This window comes from Coffea arabica, chromosome 11c (assembly GCF_036785885.1).
Source record: "Coffea arabica cultivar ET-39 chromosome 11c, Coffea Arabica ET-39 HiFi, whole genome shotgun sequence".
Taxonomy (NCBI): domain Eukaryota; kingdom Viridiplantae; phylum Streptophyta; class Magnoliopsida; order Gentianales; family Rubiaceae; genus Coffea; species Coffea arabica.
Genome location: NC_092330.1, coordinates 31370559 through 31392506, shown reverse-complemented (window position 1 = coordinate 31392506; position 21948 = coordinate 31370559). Strand labels below are relative to the sequence as shown.

The window sequence follows — 21948 nt, the reverse complement described above, 5'->3', positions numbered from 1 at the left end:
TAAAATGTTTCAAAATTTTGATAATCCTAAAAAGAGAAATTGGTTTTGGTAACAAACCGTCGCCCAGTGTCAATAAAACTAGCAGTATTATTCTGCCATCGTCAGAAATGTTGCGACACAAATTGCTCCATTATATGCATTTTTGTTTTTGTTATTACTCTACGTTTTCTTTACCATATAGGCAACATCTTCGCAGAATGCAAGATAAATGGACCTGATAGTGTTGCATTTTTCTTTCTGACAAAGGAAACAAAACTCTTGTCAAACAGAAACCGGAGAAAGACACCAGCCATTTGAGACAGAAGAAACAATATAAAACTGAGGAATAGAAAAGCATAACACACCAATTCAAGAAAAAGATCATAGCTATGCATGAAACTGAAAACAGAAAACTAACACCTGGAGCAAAAACATTGTAGGATTCAAGAGAAAACTAGAAAAACACTCACATAATATAATATAATCGTCACTAAACATGATTTTTTTGACTGGTCTTGTCCAAATTGTCCGGAATATGCCAAGCTAGAGGTGTTCAAATTTTGGTTCTACATTAACGATGAAAAGCTTGTAAAACTCCAAAAGCCCTTTGAGACACTGAAATCTAAGCATCGTCTTCACTAAGACAATGTGAGAACACAAAGTTATTTTGCAGCATTCTTGTGAGCAAATTGTGAATTTGAGACCATCTCTATCAAGTCCACCTCCTTTCCAACTGAAGGGCTAGCATGATCCATTATCACTGTTTCCATGCTCATTTTGCTAGGGTCAGAAAGAGCAGTTATGGCATTGCTTCCATCCAATATACGAGGGAGATAGAGGTCCAAGTACATACTGGCAGATTGAATATTCTCTTGATCACCTAAATGAGGTTTGGTCGGCATGTTTGGTTCGGCATAAGATGGAAAAATCCCATAATCCCAATTTCCACCAAAACTCTGATTATCACTATTAGAGCTGTTGTATCCAAAAGGATTGAATGAAATATAACACTTGTTCTTCCGATCAATCCCAGTGTCTAGAGGAGCCTTTCTATTATCATTTTCACCAAATGATGAGGCATTGAGATTATTACTTCCAAATAAATTTTGCATGAATTTCATCTCATCATCATAAGACTGTTGAGTCATATAGAATGAAGAATCATCACAGGTGGACTGACATACCTCTGGATAAGGCAGATTGAAATCAGGTGATATGGGGTCCTCTGGTACAACAGAATTGGGCGGGGTCGGGTGGGTGGTTGCACTGTTGGCTGGTGTCACGGTGGTGGATCTGAGGTCTGCGCTAATGGTAGTTAAGAAATTATTATTGGAACAAGTACTTTTGATATATTCTTGCAAAATAGTTGATTGATTTCTCCCATTTTGTGCCCCTTCGGGTTTCTTGACCCTTCTCTTTGAATTTTGCCTTCTTTTTGTGGCATTCCAATGATTCTTTATGGAGTTTTCAGTCCTTCCTGGAATTCTTTTGGCAATTTCTGCCCATCTGTTCCCAACCTGCATATGAGCTTCCACCAAGAGTCTCTCTTCCTCCAGACTCCAAGTGTCTTTCTGAAATAGGATTAATATTTATGAACAGCAAAGATTGAACATTAGAAAACTTTCCAGTACAAATGTAGAAATATTATGAGGAAAAAAGTAATATTGCATCCAAGAAAGAAATTTTCTAACAATAACTTTTACTTGGTTGTTCACCAAAAAACTTTCATAACACATGATTCCACTGTCAGAAAAAGAATTTCTAATGTTACATGAAAAATGGACTCAAACAATAGGAGAAGGGTGGTGAATATGATAAAATGTAGCAAAATATACCTCACTTGTTGGTGAAAATTAAGAAAACCCAAAAAAATGATGGTAGATATATATAAAAGGGTAAATTACATTTATCTCACCTCTAGTTTCTACAAAAATTACACACCTCTCTTCTTGATTTGAAATAACAAGGACCTCCCTCTAGATTGCTATACAATATCAATCACTTACCCTGTGTTAACTAGATGATGGAAGTTAGTTAGTCTTGCCAATAGTATATATCATCCTACATCCCAATATGCCCTCATGTTGACATCTTATATTCTTTTTCCATAAAATTGAAAAAGATGGCAAGGAGTTTTTTTTAGCTCTTAAGGCAGCATGATACACATCTTAACATATTTACACTTTCATTTTCATATCAAATGTAAATCTTTTAAAACTACAAATACTTATTTATACTTCAAATTTGAGATTGGAATATTTGTACTGATGTTGTACAAAATTCATAGTTGTAAGTAGTGTACAAATAAATTATACCAACTAAACTTCTGTGAATAAATTATACCAACTAAATTTACTAAGCACATATAGACGCAAACTCATAAGTTCCAAGTTCATGCAAAACCCATATGAATAACAATCCGAAAAATTAAACTCAACTAATCTCCTCGTGTATTTATTTTGTTGCTATTCTAATATAAAAGAAATTTTATAAAAAAAAAACCCATATGAATAAAATTCATGTTTTAATATTAGCGCAAGAACAATTTTTTTTGGTAATTAAGAAAAAAACTTTTGTCGATTCTTTAAAGCCAGAAATGCAAAATGATATTGTTGTTAACTATCTAAACACATGGTTCTCTCTGCACTTGGAGATCTCCATATTGACAAGCAAAATTAGTTCCTTCCTCAGATGTTAACTCTACCTTGCATATTAAATAATAAACATGGGATGTATGCTAACAAGTACAAAAATGACCCAGCTTTATATCGAAAATTTGCATGTTTACAATATCCATTAGGTTCCTGATTTCTAAATGCACAACTCCAAATGTTTTTAGACCTCAAAACTAAAAGAAGAAATTATTAAACGATCTTCAAATTAAAAACCCCTTTGTCTAGAAGCACAACATATAGCCTTCCTTACCTTTTAATTGAAACAATGAGACATCAATTACCAGAATTATCATGACTATTTTTTTCCTCTTTTGGTCTTCAATTTTTTGGAGCAAGCCCTCGTTTGCCAGTTGCGGAGAAAATTTCCCCCCACCCACCCCCCCTTCTTTCTTTTTTTTTTTTTATTTTTATTTTGGAGAATTGGCAAGCTATTAAAAAAAGGTAACAAAAGGATATAAATGTAAAATGTGAGCCATAGTGAAGGGCAGTTGATGGAAAATCTTGACAATTGAGGACTTTGTTATTTCACAATCAACAAGGGAGGTGTGTGACTTTTGCAAAATCTAGAAGGAAGATCATTGTAATTCACCCTAAAAAAAAAAATCATATTCAGAGTCAAATGATGCTATCTCCATAGAATGAAAAAAAAAAAAAAGCAAAAGCAAAAATCTAGGGGCACTAACAACTCACCATATGCGTGTGATCATGATCTCCAAACAAAACCCTAAGCTGTAATGTTGATGATGATTTTTGTACATACCAAATATGAAGGAGAGATGATAAAGATTTCAAAAATGTCCAGAAAATGAACAAATAGTACACTTGTTTTGGAAACTTCACTAATCAAAATTCTGATATGTATATCTACTTATAAGGAAATTGGGAGAAAATTATATTTCTGACCCAAAAAAAAAGCAGAAAAATTAAAATTTGGGGTTTTTCTTATAGAAACTTCAGAAAATATTTAGCACTGAATCTGCTGTGAATCTAAGTTCTTAGATTCATTACTATTTCTTATCAGAAGATTTTGAACCTTACTTCATAAGGGGAGGGCCAAGAATGGAAAATAAACAATCAGATCATGTGAAAAAAACAACAACGGATCAAGATAATACTGAATATCATGGAAAATCATATATTAACCAACAAGTGACAAAAGATGGGTTTAAAAAATAATAAAGAAGTACAAAAGATGGCAAGTTAGAAAAAACCTTGATATCAGGGCGCAAATGATTATGCCATCTCTCCCGGCACTGCTTACCGGCTCTTCCCACCATTTTCTCAGCAATTTGAGCCCATTTCTTCACTCCAAAATGCTTCACCAGCCTTTTCAGTGTGCTGCATAACCAAAAAAAAAAAAAGCAAACCAAAAATTAACCAACACTTTGGACATCAAACTAATTTTGCACGTCACAAATAAGATAAAGATCCATGGAAAAAGAATAGATAGAAGTAGCAATAACAATAGAAGAGACTAATAGGGAATTCTGTGACTTTTACTTGTCTTCCTCTTCAGTCCACTGGCCTTTGATTAAAGCTACAGAAGGGCCACTTTTTCCTCTCCTTCCAACTCTTCTACAAACTCTTGGTTCCAAATCTTCTTCCTCTCCAAAGCCACTATTGAGATTCATTTCTTGACTCAAGTTTGGAGTACTTTCTTCATTGAAAAAAACTCCATTGACAAAACTACTTGTGCCATGAGGAGGAGGTAGAATAGTTGGCCGTGGGAATAGCCCTTCTCCTTCTCTTGCATGGCTATGGATTGCACCACCACTTGTTGAAGAGGAAACAAAATCAAAATTCACTGGGACAAGGTTTCCTTTGTTCTTGAAATTGGCAAGAATTTCAGGTTGACAAAAATGGCTCTGACCCAATAAAAATTTATCTATGGCTGTGAGGGTTGGCTTTGGCTTAAGAAAAGAAACTTCTTCCATGACTTTTCACCTTTCCCCTTGCTCTCGGTTTTATGTTTCCTGTGTCTTAGTTGTTTGTTATGGGAAAAAAGTTGGTTAATGCTCGAGGTAAAATTAAGGTGAGGAGGAAATGATTATTACGTGAGATGTAATATTGGTATGTGGAAGGATACCGGGGTTTCTTTTCATATTAGTCTAAAGGAATTTATTAGGTGTATAATTAAGCAATTAAGCTCAAGGAGTTTATTAGGTGTATAATTATGCAATTAAGCTGCAACATTTAATTATTTCCTTAGTGTTTGCTCTGCCTAGCACCTTTCATGCTGTTACCATATGTGTTCGGCAAATTTCAACTTACCGTCTTGACCCAAAAGATTTAGGTAGTCTATTAATGACCAACACGTGTATTTAGACACAACTAACCGAAGAAGAAACATGAATAATTTTTAAACAAGGGGGAAATAGAAATGCAGTTTTTTCTGTCATATTCATTATATAAATTATCCTTGACCACGGGTGATTGAAAAGCAAAATGAAATTGCATTTCCTTCTCCTTTTCCGTATTGCCTAATTCAGTACAAAATGGACTGCTTATCCAAAATGATCATTGTCTAATGATGTATTTTATTTCTTATTATGGATATACATAAAAAGAAAGAAAAGAATATAATTCCCGTTCTTCCTTTTCATTTTCTTGTTGAAAGTAATCTCTGTTTCTCCAATATCATACTTTAATTTATATATCAAACTTCTCCAATAAAATTTATATATTAATTATATAAATTATTCTTGACCATTGGTGATTGAAAAGCAAAATGAAATTGCGTTTCCTTCTCTTTTTCCCTATTGCCTAATTTAGAACAAAATGAACCGCTTATCCAGAAAGATCATTGTCTAACGATGTAATCTTATTATGTATATACATAAAAAAGAAAAGAATATAGTTCTGTTCTTCTTTTTCTTTTTCTTTTTGAAAGTAATCTCTGCTTTTCGAATGTCACACTTTAATTTGGCTAAATTACTTCTTTCCTAATCATGAAACTTTAAAAGAGTATAACTATCACGTTCTTGGATCTATAAATTCTATTACATTTTAAGTAGCAACTTCTAACGTGATAAAATGATTGAAATATTCTTAGTAGTATATCAAGGACAAATATCTATAAAAAAAAAAAGACAAAACTCCATCCCCTAGATAGAGAGAATATTCGCCTATGTACTCGAAAAAGTGTACTCATTCTTACTTAGGATCTGTTTGATAACATAAAAAGTGCTAAATCTGAATTTTTTCAGATATTCAGATGTTTTGAGTGTTTGATAAATGAAAATCCATTTGCTGAACTTGTGTGTATTTTTTTCAACACAAGAATCCTAAATGAATGCTTAATTCTAATAGGAATCAATATAATTACTTCAATTACCTTATCTTATCTACCAAATCTACCCTTGTTTGTTAATTATATTCAAAATTCTTATCTAATTAAACAATCTAATATTCTCTCTCTAATAATTTTCTATTTCTTTTTTCTCCCTTTTGAATGATTTTCATATCTTCTCCATACTCCTTATATAATATATTTCATCTTTTATATTAATTTGATTTAAAAATAAATATTGTTATTTTCATACCTAACATTTTTAGCTAATTAAATCATAGGTTCTATTTCTTTTTTGGATGAAAAGATATAAGAGCAAATTTGTCAAATTTAACTTGTTAAGCATTTAGTTATAAATGTTTATCAAACAGTATAAATAAGTTTAACATTAAAATTCAGACATTCATATATTTCCTTTTAGTATTTAAAATTCAGCAAATTAATTGATTCAGTATTCAGAGTTCAGACTTCAGAATTTAGATTCAGTTCTATCAAACGGAATCTTATTCTTTTTGAGTTCTAGAATTCTTTCAATACTTTCAAAAAGATAAAAGGAATAAAAATTTTTTAGCATTATGTTGTATTTATTGACAAAGTTGTGTCAATATTCTCTTGATGATAAATATGAATGGTTGCTATTACATATCATTTACAACACTAAAATGTGTGTGAATGCTAGTATATTCTGAATTGATTAAAGCAAAAAGAAAAACCAATATGCTCTTATCTTGAATAAAACTTACTTTCCATAATAGTGTCTTTCCTCATGTGCTGAATAATACATATTTCTACTTTTTATGGATAATTATTAAATTTTATTCTTACGAACACAATTTAAAGAATGAGTATTATCCGACATGTGTTGATCCAATATTTAAAGATTTCCTTCTAAATTATTTTCCATGTTTGCGGATTGTCTTTTGTAACCTATATTTTTGGAACCAAAAAAAAAAAATTGCCTATGATTTACACACCAATTGAAGTTGTTGACAACAATGAACATTTCAAATTATTATATATTTTGGCTATATGAAGCAATATTCTTCCACTTACTTGACCTATACTCATGCTATGTATCAATAAGTAATTTGATATAATATTGTGTTTAATGAAGTCTCCAATCTTGAGCCGCAAATATAAATGGTTAATTTGAATATTAGACACAGGCAAAATGGTTAGAGAATGATAAAAAGTATAAGAATGTGAGCCACTAAAAGTTGCTTTATAATAGTCCATCAAGCTTCCAAGTGATTGAAAAAATACAAAACTAGAAGGTTTAACCGTTTAAGAACGTAGCGCCAAGATATTTTTTACCTAAACTCAATCCCATTTAGGAACATGGAATTTTGTAAAAATGCAACACATGATAAATTATTAAAATATATATTTTCACGTCACAGAATCAACAGGTTAATTGTCTAAAGGAAACTAAGTTAAAAGGACAATTATTTGCCATGTCATCATTTAACTAAGGGTTATTATCACTTTACTCCCTAAAATAATATCACTACTATTAATTTATCCTCCAATGTTATATTTGGTCACTTTACCCCCATAGGTGATATAACTCAACATGTTAACAATTTTAGACAAAATACTCTTTTATTTTGTAGCATTACTACATTGTTATTATCACTTTATCCCTTTAAATTATATTGATACAATCACTTTAATCCTTAATATTATTTTCTAAGCATTTTACCCCATCGTTAATCTAACTAGTATGTTGAAAATTTTTTAATAGGTTTATACTTTTTTATATATAATTAAAAGTAAAAAAGTTGGAATGGTTGTTCTTTTTTTTTTCAATCTAAGAGTCCAAAAAACATAAAAATAAAAGAGTTTTTTCAAATTTGTTTTTTCACACTTATTAATACTAGAAAAAGAATAAGAGATAGAAGAGAAGGAGATAGAAAATTCAATTTTACAAAGAAAGAAAATAAGAAAAAATAATAATATTATCGTATTAATTTAACATTGTTGGAATTAGGATTGAAATTACATAGTAAACAGAAAAGTAAAATAATTTTAAAATAATAAAAATATTGAAATCTTTCTTATTTGTATTTTTTAAAGAAAAAGAATTGAGCTCTCTCTCTCTCTCTCTCCCCCCCTATTTTTCTATTTTTTCAACATTAATAAGATTGTCAAGAAGAAAGAAATTAATACTTGACATTTTTTTTCTTGATACTAAAAAAGAGAAAAGCCACTCTAAATTTTTTATTGTTTTTATTATATAAAGAGAAGGGTACCTTTGTTTAAGTTTTTAACTTGCTAAGTCGACTTAATGGTAGGATAAATTGCCTAAAAAATAACTTAGGGTGTAAACTGATAATAAGGGCATAAAGTGAAAATAATTTTAAGGATTAAATATGTTTTTTCACTTAAATTAATAAACTCTATTAAATTTGATCATTAGTTTTACGAGTAAAATGACTAAAATGTAATATTAAGGAAAAATTGATATTAATACCGAACATTAAGAGGATAAAGTGATAATAATCCTTTAACTAACACCACAAAATACAAGAAAGGGAATGATAGAAACATTGGACTGATCCCTTATGGAAAGCACGAATAAATAAATGCCTTCACGGGGGCGATCCAGCGGTAAGTGGGCTCTTAAGGACTCTTGTGGTCCTGGGTTCGAATCTTACCCTGGATTTAAACCTGTGAGAACCCGTAATTTTCTCATTTTTGAGGTTTTATTCTTTTTAATGGCATGTTTTCTGTATTTTCTTTATTAGAAAAATTTTTCCGATAATTTTTATGAGTAAATATAGTTTTTAGATGATTTTTCTAGTATCGGTTAATTTTTGAGAAATTAAGAGCGTATACCGGACGTGGGACCCGCTAGTGCGGAAAGTTCGAAAAAATTCGGCCAACTAGGTTAAGTTTTGGATACTGGGCTTAAATTATCGGGTGCTAGGAGATAATTAGAGGATACCTTATGGATTAGAGTGAGAGGGAACAAAAGGATATTCATGCATTTAATGGGGTGACAAGTGTCACCATGTGATTAAATCTTGCCATTTTGACCACTATTCATGCCTTTACCAAATTAATATCAAAATTCACCAAAAATTCACCATTTTCTCCCTCTCTTGGCCGGCCCTCTTCAAGCGACAAAAGAAAAGAAAACTCTCCACAATCTTGTCTTCAATCTTGCCCAATCTCTCAATTAAACCGATTAATCTTTCAATTACTCCATAAAACCTCTTAGTTTGGTGGAGTTAAGCTTGGTTGTGAAGTGGTTTGGAAGCTTAAGGTGTTAAGTTGCTTCTTTCTTGACTTGGTAAGGTGAGTGGTGGAGGAACTCCTTTTCTCTTTTCAATAATGCTTAATTAGTGATTAGTGTGAGTTTAAGTGATGATTTTAGTGGTTATTTTGTGATTTTTGGATGAAATTGGTGAAGTTTTAATGATTTTTCTGTTTTCATATGATTATTATTGTGTGGCCATCTATGATGATTGGAAATGATATTGAAGGAAGCTAGAAGGTGGAAAGTGTGGTTAATTGCAGAAAATTTCTGTTTTGGAAGGAAATTTGGAAAGTTAGGGTTTCATTTCCTTCATTCTGCCTGGCACTGTTCATCATAGTTAGAGGCCGAATTAGCCTTGGGTTAAAACATGAAAGTTGTAGGGAATGATATTTTAGAGTTTCCTGCAAAATTTCAGACCAATCGGAGTAGTGTAGCTTGTGAAAAGACTGAAATACCCCTGCTGCCCTGTTTTTACCCGAACTTGAGAATTGCTTCTGTAATTGGTTAATTTGGCTGGGAATACTTCTGATTTGGTTGTTGAGGTCTTCTGAAGAAATGCATCCTGATGTCTTAGCTTTTGGATGGCTTTGGAATCACTTGATTTGGACTTAGGTAGCCTGAATTACAGTTCGTTAACCAGAATGCGGTTTGTTCACCTGTTTTTGCGGTTCTGGTTTAGTATCCTGCATTTTTGACCTAGTTGCACTATGAATTGGACTGAGTGACCTTCTGTAACATTGTAGTCCTATTTGTTAGCTTCGAAACAGTGTATCTTGCACCTCCATCCGATAATCGTAGTGCCAATGGTACGAAAACCGCAAAATTATGTCAAAAACTGTTTTTTTGGATTAGAGCTTAATTCCATTTTTGGATTTCCCTGGTTTACTCTAGTGCATATACATTATAGTGGAACCTTATTTTGCTGGTATGTGGATTTGGTTATGACTTGTAATCGAGTCTTATTATGCTTATTTGAATGTTCTAGGACGTGACGGTGGTCCAAGACGCTCATTGAGCGGAAGTTGATGAAATCTCATTTACTTGCTTGGTGAGTGTACTACTCACTTATTTGTTTACAATGTGGCTTTGCTATACTTGAACTTGATGCCTTAAGGGCCTATTTGCCATTGAAACTGATTAAAGTGGGGGTGTACTTGATTGCCCTCACCCCTTTTGATACTATATACGATTGTTTACTGTTTCACTGTGGTATTTAAATGATACCTGATATACTGGATTTGGTGTCGTTTGGACGAATATCCAATGGCTATTACTGTTATTACTGAGCTCAACCTCATTGGTAATCAATTGAATCGAGCCGGCGAGAGCTTGGTCGTGAAAATTGACGAGCCATGGGGACTGTTATATGGAATCTTGTAGTAGTGAGACTCTTGATTCTGGTATACTCGAGTATTACCAAATTTATACTGTTTGGAGTTCGGGCCCGGTAGGGGTATATTGGGTGGAAGGAATGGAAGTAAAGTGGAGCCTGCGGTTGGTTACTCTTAAACATTGACGGAAGGTCAATGAGATTCGATCAAGAATGCAAGCGAGAAAAGGGCTCTTGAGAGCCGCTCGTATCCTTTTATCAACTTTATTAATGTGTGCTCTTGGTTTACTTTTGGATGATTTGAAATGAAAAGCTTTATGCTTATATGAACTTGGTTGCTTGAGTGATAGTATCTCACTGGGCGTAAGCTCACTCTATTTCATTTGTTTTCCTTACAGGAAATTGAATACTTTTGGAAATGCGATGAATATGGATTGCCGAGTTGAGCTTATGTATATATATATTGGATAGCTCTTTTGGGCAAAACCCTAAACTCATTTTGACCCAACCCATCGTTGAATTGTAATTTGCAACCGTACATGTGTAAATTTATGGGATAATTTGGTATGCCATTCTGGTATGTAAATGTTGAATTTCAAGATGTGTATGTTTGCGTGATGTGTGGCCGGATTCTGACGTGGCCGGTACTATTCATGGCTGGCTCCGATTTTCGTTTTTTTATTTTGTGATTGTGACTTGTTTAAGCACGCTTGTATGTTCCGGAACGTCTTAGATCGCATTGAACTGTCCCGTAGTCCTGGCGAGAGTTGGGTAAGCAGTCCGCTAACCCCTTTGGTTCGCCTTAGGGGAAGGTAGGGCTGTCACAAAACCCCTGTGACTCACTTGGGGTTGTTTCGTGGGGCTGTGATACACTCCTCTGATTTGGTGTGCTGGCTCGGGTCCTAAGGGTTCGAGTCGGGCATGTTCTGGATTACAAAAAAAAAAAACACGAATAATTTGTCAAATTTACGGAACAGTCATCTATCCAACAGGGCTCAGGCTTCCTCGGGTCTTGGGGTCTTAATCTCGCCCCAGCCCAAGATGGACTGGATCAGCACCAAAACAAAAGGGGAAAGATCGATATATAAAAATAAACATGTTTTCTGCTTGGAGAGAAAACAAAAGAATTAACAAAAATAAAGTATTTTCTGCTCCAAAAATAAAATAAAAGAATGGCCCTTGAATGCTTGTGTGGCTCTATTTTGATAACTTTTAAATGTTACTGAAAACTTCCTCTTCTATTTACATTATTCTTTCAAAAATAGGATCAAGTGATCCCTTAAAAGTAAACCACATATAAGGTGGGTATATCACCAAAAAATCGAGGCTTTTTTTTTTTTTTCTCATTATCCAACATTCATCAATATCATGCACTATCAAAGTCATAAACAATTAGATTGTCGAGGAACTCAATAAATCTAAAGTAACTTAACATTATATTTATCGTATAGTGTTTTTTTTATCATATAGTGTTTGAGTTGCTTTGAGTCGCTTGTATTGTGTTTCCTGATTCCATTTTTGTTCACTTTTCTTTGGTTATGCATAGTGCAGATTGCTTCTGCTTGTAACTATTCCTTGCCATATTAATGAAAGTTATTATTTTGCCCAAAATATCTAATGTTAAGAAAATCCTGCCAAGATCATTTGCAATTCTTTCTTTAACTTCCCTTTTTCCGTAAATTTATCTCCGTCTTATTAAGAGTATTAAAATTTTTTTCAATGATTTGTCTCAAAATCTATATCACTTACCAAACAGAAAATATAAATTTTCTTGTAATATAGATTTTCACTGTCTAATTGGCAAGGCCAACAATAAATCTTAAAGTCAACTTAATGGGCCTTATGATATTCATAAGACCAGACATCAACAGTGGTTAGCGTGTGTTCAATCATTTGGGCGATTTTGACTAATGGGGTCAGGTCAAAAACACGCAGCACTTTTGTGGTTATTATTATCAAGACAAGTAAAATTTAGAAAAGAAAATATCGTAAGGAGGCAAAGCAAATGAGACAATCAGCATCCTCAATATTTACAAATTGCACAACTCCAAAAACGTTTTCTACATATAATTTTAAGGGTTTTAAAGGATAATTTCAGAAACCTCCCCTGAGATTTTTAACAATTTCACAAGGCTCCTCTTAATATTTCAAAAATATACATACCTCCCATATTGTTGCAAAAGTACTCTACTACCCTTATATAGGATAATTACTGACTTTTTTTTTTGGAAAATTTCAGAAATTCCAAGAAAAATCAAAATCGACTTATTCTCTCTCTGTCTCTCTCTCTCTCTCTCTCCTTTATACCTTACTCTTTCTTCCATTTCTTTTTTGTGCTAAATTCCTACCACCCATTCCTCTTTGCCTAATATTCTTCCTAGCTCCAATTCAAGACCAAATTCTAATTATCATCCCTTTCTTGTATTTTTCCCTCTCTTTCACTTCTTCTTCTTTTTTTTTTTTTATCTCTATTCTCATCTCTTTTTTTGCAAATATGATTATGTTCATCCTTTTATCCTTTTAATTCTAAGTGTAATGGTTTGATTTTTCTATGGCTATTTATTTTATCCAATGTTGGTTGATTATGGGTGATAAAACTTAGTGATGTCAAAACTTAAGAATTTGAGGGATAGATGGGCTTTAGAAATGGGTGATTGAAAAAAAATGAAGGAGGCTGCAAAGAGAGGAATACGAAAGAGCTGCGCTATTGATTGTTGATGAAATATTAGTTTTGGGTAAAATTTGAGGTCGAGTTTTATCCAGTTTAGCACCAAATGATAGATTTAATTGACTTGTGTAGTAAATGTAGGGATTGGGGCTACTGGACATAAATTAGGTTGTAGTGTTTTGAGTGCTAGAATTATTGGAATTTATTTTGATTTAAATTGGGATGTTTGTTTGGATTTTTTGGTGGTGTTGCTTGGAAGAAGGCAATAACATAGCTGAAATTTTTTTTCCCAACTTTTATTTTTGGTAGAAAGAGTTTGTTGGGTTTGGTGTTGGAAGAAAGGCAATCAACAAAGCTCTTTTTATTTTTTCTTTTTATCTTTTTGACAAAAGTGTCGTTTAGGATATTTGAAGAAATTGGTAGCCTATTGGGCCTATTTTGAAGCATAAATAGTGAAAGCAAGGAGGTGAGTATAATTTTTGAAATCTAAGGGAAGCTTCCTGAAATTGTTAGAGATCTCAAGGAGGTTTATGAAAAGGATCCCTAATTTTAACACATTAGACTTTGCTGCAATTTTAATGATTGTTCGCATAGTTGTATTTAGAAATTTATATTAAGTCCCTTACCATACAATTGGCTAATTCTTATTATGAGTCCACCCTTTTTTTTTCCTGTTATTATGAGTCCACTTTAGTAGTATCACAACATTTGTAATAATGCCAAGCAATTAGACTAAAGGCTACGGCATTCTCTGCTGATTACTGATTAGCAGAGAATTAATTCCCATTTTGAGTTACAGAAAGTTTCGTCCATTCTTGTAGGCAAGTAGTACATTTTTCATTCCCTCATTTTTTTTTTATGTAGCAAATTAGTGATAGTCTCTTTTGACTTCTCTCTTCTGTTTTGAAGCTATTTGTCAACCTGAGTTTTGGTATCTGGTAGTTGTTATGGGGATAAGAAGTTAATGATTCCACCAATCTTGTTATGTTTTCTTCGTCAGCAGAAAAGTTGCTGTCTTCGTCACAAAATCACTATATATAGCGTCAGCTTCTATGACTCATGCATCATGGATCTGCATGCCTCAACATGCGGAAGCCTCAGTATAATTCTGCTGGTTGATTAACATATTATGTAATTAAGGTGGCAATACTGACTTTCGAGCTTTTTATTTGACACAGAAAAAAGTCCCTTTCCTTGTTTGCAAAATTCAATTCGGTTAGAATGAACATTAAACAAGTAATCATGAGATCTCTGATTTAATTCTTAAATTTTTTACTTCTTTGCTACCCTTGTAAGGTTTAAAATTTTCCTTAAACAACAACAATAATATTAGTAGTGAAAGACCCTCTTTCCTTCCTGGATGACAATACTGCAAATTCTTGCACTAAAGTAATTTTTGCCGATGCCTCGAAGGAATTACTTGCTCATAATGGGACCAATCATCTTGGAATCATTAGGCACTATACTATGACTCCTTTGAAAGTGTAGCAACTTAATTACGACTTCTTCAAAACTATAGCTATCGACTGGTCTTTTATGAATTCGTGTAGGAGCTGTCGCAGTAGCAAGGATTCTTAAAAGTTTCACAACTTTGATGGGCCCAAATATACAGATATATCTACCTATTATATATATATATATATATATATATATATATATATAATAAAGTCGTATACTCATTCTTATTCCCATGTGGCTTAACGAAATAGCAAATAGTTTCCTACGTGGTTTGTTCCTTTTTTGTTTGGATGTATATCAATTCTTATTTCCTATAAGAATTCTTAATATTTGTTTGGGAGTTGAAAAAGGAACTGGGAGTCTTTCAACATGTATATGTGAAAGCCGCTTTGTGGCTTTATCTTATAGTAACTGCCTACGTAACTTTGGTTTTGTATTTTATATCGACATTTTTATAAAATTGATTAAATAGTTTATTATTTTTCGATAATTCCCGTTCAACGAATGAGTACAAAACTAGTTATATAAGAAAGAAGTGAGATTACTATAGCAGCTTCTATGGGTGACAAGTGGCTTCCATCTTCTTTGACATGTGGCTTGTTAATCCTTTTAAGGAAGTCATCTTTATTTTTTTCTTCTTTCTCTTTTGGCTTTCTTTTTTCCCCTCATTTCCGCTTTCCTTTCGGGCAAAAGACAACCACAAGAACACTCGCCCTTCTCTACACTATCACTTGCACGTTCAATTTTCTCTTTGTACTCTTTTTATTTTTTTTCTTTTTTTTTCCTCCACCCTAATTGTTTACTCTGCTTTTTTTTTTTATATTGAATTAGTTGATGCATTTTTTTCCAATTTTTTCATAATTAACTAAATGAATGGTTTTTGTTGTTGGAGTGGATGAGAGAAGATAGCAATTTTTGTTGAGGGAAGATAATAATTTTTCCTCAACTTATATTTATTCCAATTTTAGTTTTCATTTATTAAAATTGTTGTTTGATAATAGGCTAATAGTGCTAGGATGGAGGAGGAAGAATTTGACAAGTAAAGATCCAAGGTACTTTTAAAAATATTGAATTTAAAATTAATCAAAGTCTCTTAATTTATAGATAGATAATTATATTTTCATATTTTGATTTATTTAAAGTTTCTTAATAGCAAAAAAATGATTATTTACTAGATGAGAAGGATGATATGTAAATGAATTGTTGGGGCTAGCAATTTAGTATATGAATAAAATATTTCGTATAATCTCTTCATTTTGGGTTACGGACTTGTATCCATGATGGGTGGTTTATTTTCATGGTATGATAGTTTGAGAAGAAAAGAAGAGTAAAATTAGATTTTAAAATCATTTGCTTAAGTTGGTTCTATGAATTTGTAATTTTACCATTTTTATTGTCCCTAATGATAATATAAGCTAGATATGGAATTGGATATATCAGTACTATTTGGTTGAAGGAGTTGATAAATTTTATAAACTCAAGTAGCTAAATTGATTACTATTGTTAAGGAATTGCAATTCGTGGTGGAAGTCAAAATTGAGACTTTCGTCCTAGAGTGTGATTTGACAAAAAAATTGTTAAAAATTCAATCTTGATTGCGAAGACATTTTTGTGATCAAACAAATGGTTGGTTTTGAATTTGTACATGTATGTTTGCAAGCATGGCAGTTCATATTTTTATTTAATATTGCTATTCGTATTCTCAAGTTTTTTGGTAGATAATGTTATCACCTATTTGTAATACTATTAAAAGGGATTTAAATGGATGTATAAACAACTCACTTTTTCTTTGAAAAAGACAAAAAAAAATGTGTAGGTTTGTAAGTTTTGAAAAGGATGGAAAAATGTGCAAGTTTGTATGTTTTATTGATGTTGAAAATTGTGACAAATCTTGGTGACTTTCTAGACTTTTCCTAATTATTAAACTATTAGAAGTATTATGACTACTTTTGATTTAATCACAATTAAAGTTATGCTACTATTAAATTGGCAATGTAGTGTACTTATTATGTCTCTTTTTTTGGACACATAGTATTGATTCAAAATCTTTGTCCAAATCACGATGAATAGGGGACTAACTTTATAAACGGAATTTCTTTTCATAGCAAATTTTAATTGTTGTGATACTCAAATTTTCTCCTATACTTACCAAAAAAATTTATTGCTCTATGTTTAACTAAACTTCTAAGCACGGCTGAGATGCCTCTAGTGTGTATATATATATATATATATATATATATATATATATGACTCATATTAAAATTTGGATGCAGAGCTATCTTTTTGACTATCTTTATACAATTTGGCAGCTTATGTGATCACAACTCCATCATATGTTTAGGGCCATTTAGAATGCTATTTTTTTTAAGTTTTTATTGAAAATTGTACCATAGCAATTTGATGTATGTCAATGACAGAGCCAAGGGGGGTTAAGGGGTACATGGCCCCCTCTAAGTTTTGAAAATTTTAGGAATGTTAGTTTATATTATGAAATTTCAAAAGCCTAAACATATAATTTGATGATCCATAGTAAATTGACCCTATTTGATATATTATAATAAAAAGACCTAATACATAATTATCAATGGGCTAAAACAAAAATAATTACTTTATTGGCCCATATATAAATATACTACTCAGTCCAATTGATTAGACTTGTTCTCACTCCTCTTCTTGTATCAACTGTAACTACAAAATGGACATTTCTAATTATAAAGATAATCAAGACAAACTCCGAAATAAGCTCAAGGATAATTTATTGAAAGATTGCCTAATTGTATACATAGAAAACAAAGTTGTTGAAAAATTTAGCATTGATCTAATTATAGATGAATTTAGTTCCATGCAAGAACGTAAATTTCATTTTACTTTTAAGAAAAGAGGTTGAAATTTCAAGGTATGTTAACATAACTGTTATCTTTTTTTAATTGAAAATAGTTATTTTTATATTACATAGTTATATATATATATATATATATATATATATATATATATATATATATATATATATATATTGCATAGGTGACATATTGGAGCATCTTATCATAATGTGCAAATTGGGTGGTTTGTGATGTTATAAAATATTTAATCAAAGGTTATTTCTTGTCTTAATTTTTGTTATTACTATGCTGTATATTTATAAAATAGACATACCTTTATAATTAATCTTAATATTTGATATTTTTAGATGTCATATAGTTAAATAGATGTAAATTATTTTGATTTTTAGACGTCATATATTTAAATAGATGAAAATTATTTTGAACATATCATATTAAAATAATTTTGCTAGGGAAAAAAAGTTCTAGCTCCGTCACTGATATATATGTGAAATAAAAAAATAATTTTTCCTAGCTTTATTTTCCTTTTTGCACAAGTTTCTTGCCTCCAATGGAATTTCCTTTCCAGTTACTTTAACCCTGCTTGAAACCCACGAGGAAATTTGATTTGTTTTCCACCGATGCTTATAATGTCAATCCATACTGTTGTCTCATCCAAATTTGCTTCATCTCATGTTAATTTCAATTCATCCGTGGTGTCAATGCAAAAAAATTTCTTCTACATAAAGTGTAGCATCATTTCGTACTGAATTTCGACCAAATTTGTTCGAGAAAACCAACCTACCAGGCAAAAATAGCCTATCCTAACGAGATGCTGGCAGGGGAAATTTACATGCTTCTCATTCTTAAAGGTTAACAACATAATTAGTTCTTGAGAAAAAAAAAAAAGAACAAATCTTGAAAGTTGTTTAGCCCAATTATACACAGTTTCCTTGTTCTTTTATCTCCCTTAACATATACTACTAGCATAGATAAATTGCATGGCCAGTTCAACTTAGTAACGGAACTTGAGTTTGCCCATTATAGGTTTTAATTTTGGATCAACCTTTCTAATATTGTCAATGTATACATTTATAGGTTTAGATACTTGACACATTATCTCAATTAATTTTAAATACTGAATTATATATATATATATATATATATATATATAACATGCATTTAAATCCGCTAATATAGCATTAACAGCATATAAAACATTTATTCTTCAATTTTACCATTTTTGTCTTAAAGCTTTTGACGCCCAAAATGATTTGTCCAAATTCGTGAATTTGACTTTATGGATCTTGGCTATTCTTCATATTCATTAGCAGAAAATCATTAGTTTGGTTATGAATATTGGGAATAGCTGAAGAAGTAAGAATTTGTAATTTGTATCCCAATGTTTTAGTGGAGTCTAATCATTTTCTAAACTAACAAATCAGCATAAACTACTACGAAACTTTGTGATATTGCAACTTGCCTGCTGTTTTCCTAATAACAATAGTAGAAGTTGTTTGATTTACTGGTAAGTATAAATATTGAACTCAGCAAGAATTTACTACAAAAGTAAATTACAGAAGCAAACTACAGAAGATATTAACACCAAACTTTGAGCACACTACTCCATTTTACATGCATTTGAAGCTGTTGGTTTTTTGGCAAAAAAAAAAAAAAAAACTTAAAAGAGACTTGTATTGAATCTTCAAATGAGCTGACGCTATTCATTCGTCAAATCACTATTTATAATAATTACAAGCGTCAAACTAATAAAATATCCAGTTAATAATTATCCTAAAAATTTCAACAAAAATCACTTGATAACATGATTTTCAACCTAACAAATCTTAACTATAATATTTATTAACAAATCAATATGATTTTTTGATTAACAAATATCCTTATTCTTCTACTCACTAAATTATTTTGATACCAAACATAATCTAGTAAAATCTGTAGGTAAAGTTCGGCATATTTCAACAGAAGTTGTTCCATGATAAGTGAATATTTAACGCATATTTTGTATGAATTTGGCATTAATTTTTGGTATGTTCTGAGAAGATTAAGCCATATTTGAACTCTTTTGGTGATAATTGCTTAAATATTGATTAAGGTTTCAAAAATTGATAAATGAGTGAATTAATGCGTTAATCTGGTGAATTTGTGAAGGTAATTGATGTATGAAATTTATGCACAAGTTCAAAGGAATATAAGGGTCATCCAGAGGACAAAGTACACAAGAAATTGGGAGCAAAAATGAAGAAAAAGAGAAGAAGTGAAAAACTGGAAAATTGCTCAACACGGATCCGAGCTCGGATCCGTGTGTATAAAAGAGATCCGACCCCTCGTCTGTGCTTCTGGTGGAGAGCATCCGAAGTCAGGACGATCCGACCTCGGATCCATCAAGGGAAGACCTTGGATCCTATAATCCGAGCTCGGATCCATGTGCACAAGATGGATCCGAACCCTCGTCTGTACTTCTGGTGGAGAGCATCCGAGGTCAGGACGATCCGACCTCGGATCCATTATGAAGACCTCGGATCCTGAAGATCCGAGCTCGGATCCATTTTCACTCCTCGGATCCGAGTCTCGGATCTGTCTCTCTCCTCAGCAAATGCAACAGCCGTTTTTCTTTACCTTTTTCACAACTTTCCAGCTATTTTGAGGGACAGAAATCGGTGGCACATGCTTCTGCAACAAAAGAGAAGACCAAATGAGTATGGACAAAAGGAAATATCATATCTTTGACTTCTTTTTACAAAATCTGAGTGGAGGAAATTATGAAGTGGGAGAAATGGAATTTCTTCCACCTTTTATGCAGAAAGCAGGGGAGAGGTCTGGATGACCATACGTAGCTAGTTTTCTTTCTTGTATCTAGTTTTCTCTCTAGATAGGAGTTCTTGGAGAAGGACTTAAAAAGTTTCACTTATAATCATATTGTGCAAGAACATAGCAGGAATTGGAGAGCTTCACCTTCAATTGGCTAAGCTTTCTTTTATCTTTCTTATACTTGTACTTTATGAGGTTTTGCATGAATAAACTTGTGAGTTTGATTGTTAAATCATTCATGAGTAGCTAAACTCCTTCATCTAGGGAGTAGATGAAACTTATGGCTAAATAGTATAAATTGAATGTGATTTACACTTGTTATATCTTGTATTAACTTGTCTACTTGTGTAACTGTGATTACTTGCTATTGATTGATCACCAATAGTTTGGTTATAGTTGTTATTGTTCAATGAGAATTGGTAATAACAATGGAAACACATGAGTAGAGCGTGAGTTGTATGTTCATGAAAATAGAGATACACTTAGGTGGATTACTTAGCATTTCATGAAATAAAACAGAGTAGTAGTAGTATTTCACCATGAAAATAGGGAAATCTATATTGCTTTAGGCCATTTCATCATGAAAATGAGACTTGGAAACTTTGGAAATGAATCTCTGGTTAAGCAAGAATAATAGCAAGAAGTAAATCCATTCATTTGTGTTGTTTAAGCCATAAGTGGAATCTACATCCCTAGAATCTTCCTTAAGTGAAATTTCTCTATTTGCATTAAGCATTTGTAAACTAGACTTGTATATCAGATTTGTAGATTACAGCATTATACTTTCTCTGCTCAAATTATTTGTAAGTCTAAATAATAGAGAGAACAAGGACTTAGTAATTGTTTAAATTGCTCCTCGTGGGATCGACCCGATACACATCTTGTACTATAATTGCGACCTGTATACTTGCAGTCCAACGGGTGTAAAATCGGAATTAAACTTGCATTGATCTAAAAGTCCCGTCAAGTTTTTGGCGCCGCTGCCGGGGAGCGGCAATATTAGGGCCTCATTATCTCTATTAATTTAGATAAATTTCATTATCTTTATTCAAGTTGTTGAATTAAAAGTATAAAAATTTTCTCTTGTTTTTGTTTGTAGTGTATGCACCGATCAAATCGAGGAGTTGTACATTTCGATCCGAAAATAGAAAGAACATTACGCAGACAAAGGAGGAATACATCACATCAAGAGGAACAAGAGGTTTGGCAGCCAATAGAAGATATCTTGATAGAATTACAATTTGAGGAAGAAATGGCAGAAAATGAATCAAATAGGAGAATTCTGCGAGATTTTGCTTTACCGGGAGCACAAGGATCTCAAACTAGCATTGTAAGACCAACGGTAAACGCTAATAACTTTGAGATAAAACCATCACTGATTCAAATGGTACAACAATCTCAATATGGAGGTAATGCTACTGAGGATCCAAATTCTCACTTGTCAACATTTCTTGAAATTTGTGATACAATTAAGTTTAATGGTGTTAGTGAAGATGCGATTAAACTTCGATTGTTTCCATTTTCACTAAGGGACAAGGCTAAGGTTTGGCTACAATCTCATCCTCCAAATACTTTTACTACTTGGGATGAATTAGCTAAGGCTTTTCTTAATAAATTCTTTCCACCTGGAAAAACTGCT

At 32.1% G+C, this 21948-nt stretch overlaps 1 protein-coding gene across 1 annotated transcript; it reads right to left on the bottom strand.

Moving 5' to 3' along the window:
• Nucleotides 1–641: 641 nt before the first annotated feature.
• Nucleotides 642–3931, bottom strand: LOC140016546 (transcription factor MYB119-like). Its single transcript, XM_072070088.1, has 3 exons — nt 3866–3931; nt 1215–1550; nt 642–1154 (listed from the first exon to the last, which is right to left on the bottom strand). The coding sequence occupies exons 1-3, from the start codon at nt 3929–3931 to the stop codon at nt 642–644; spliced, it is 915 nt and encodes a 304-aa protein (XP_071926189.1).
• Between the last annotated feature and the right edge of the window lie 18017 nt (nt 3932–21948).

Excerpts from the sequence above, each read along its gene's own strand:
- LOC140016546 (XM_072070088.1), bottom strand. The coding sequence starts at position 3,931 with ATGGTGGGAAGAGCCGGTAAGCAGTGCCGGGAGAGATGGCATAATCAT. Across the intron at positions 1,551-3,865 it reads ATTTGCGCCCTGATATCAAG|AAAGACACTTGGAGTCTGGA; the intron begins GTTTTTTCTAAC and ends ATCCTATTTCAG. Across the intron at positions 1,155-1,214 it reads ACCCGACCCCGCCCAATTCT|TCCACCTGTGATGATTCTTC; the intron begins GTTGTACCAGAG and ends GAGGTATGTCAG.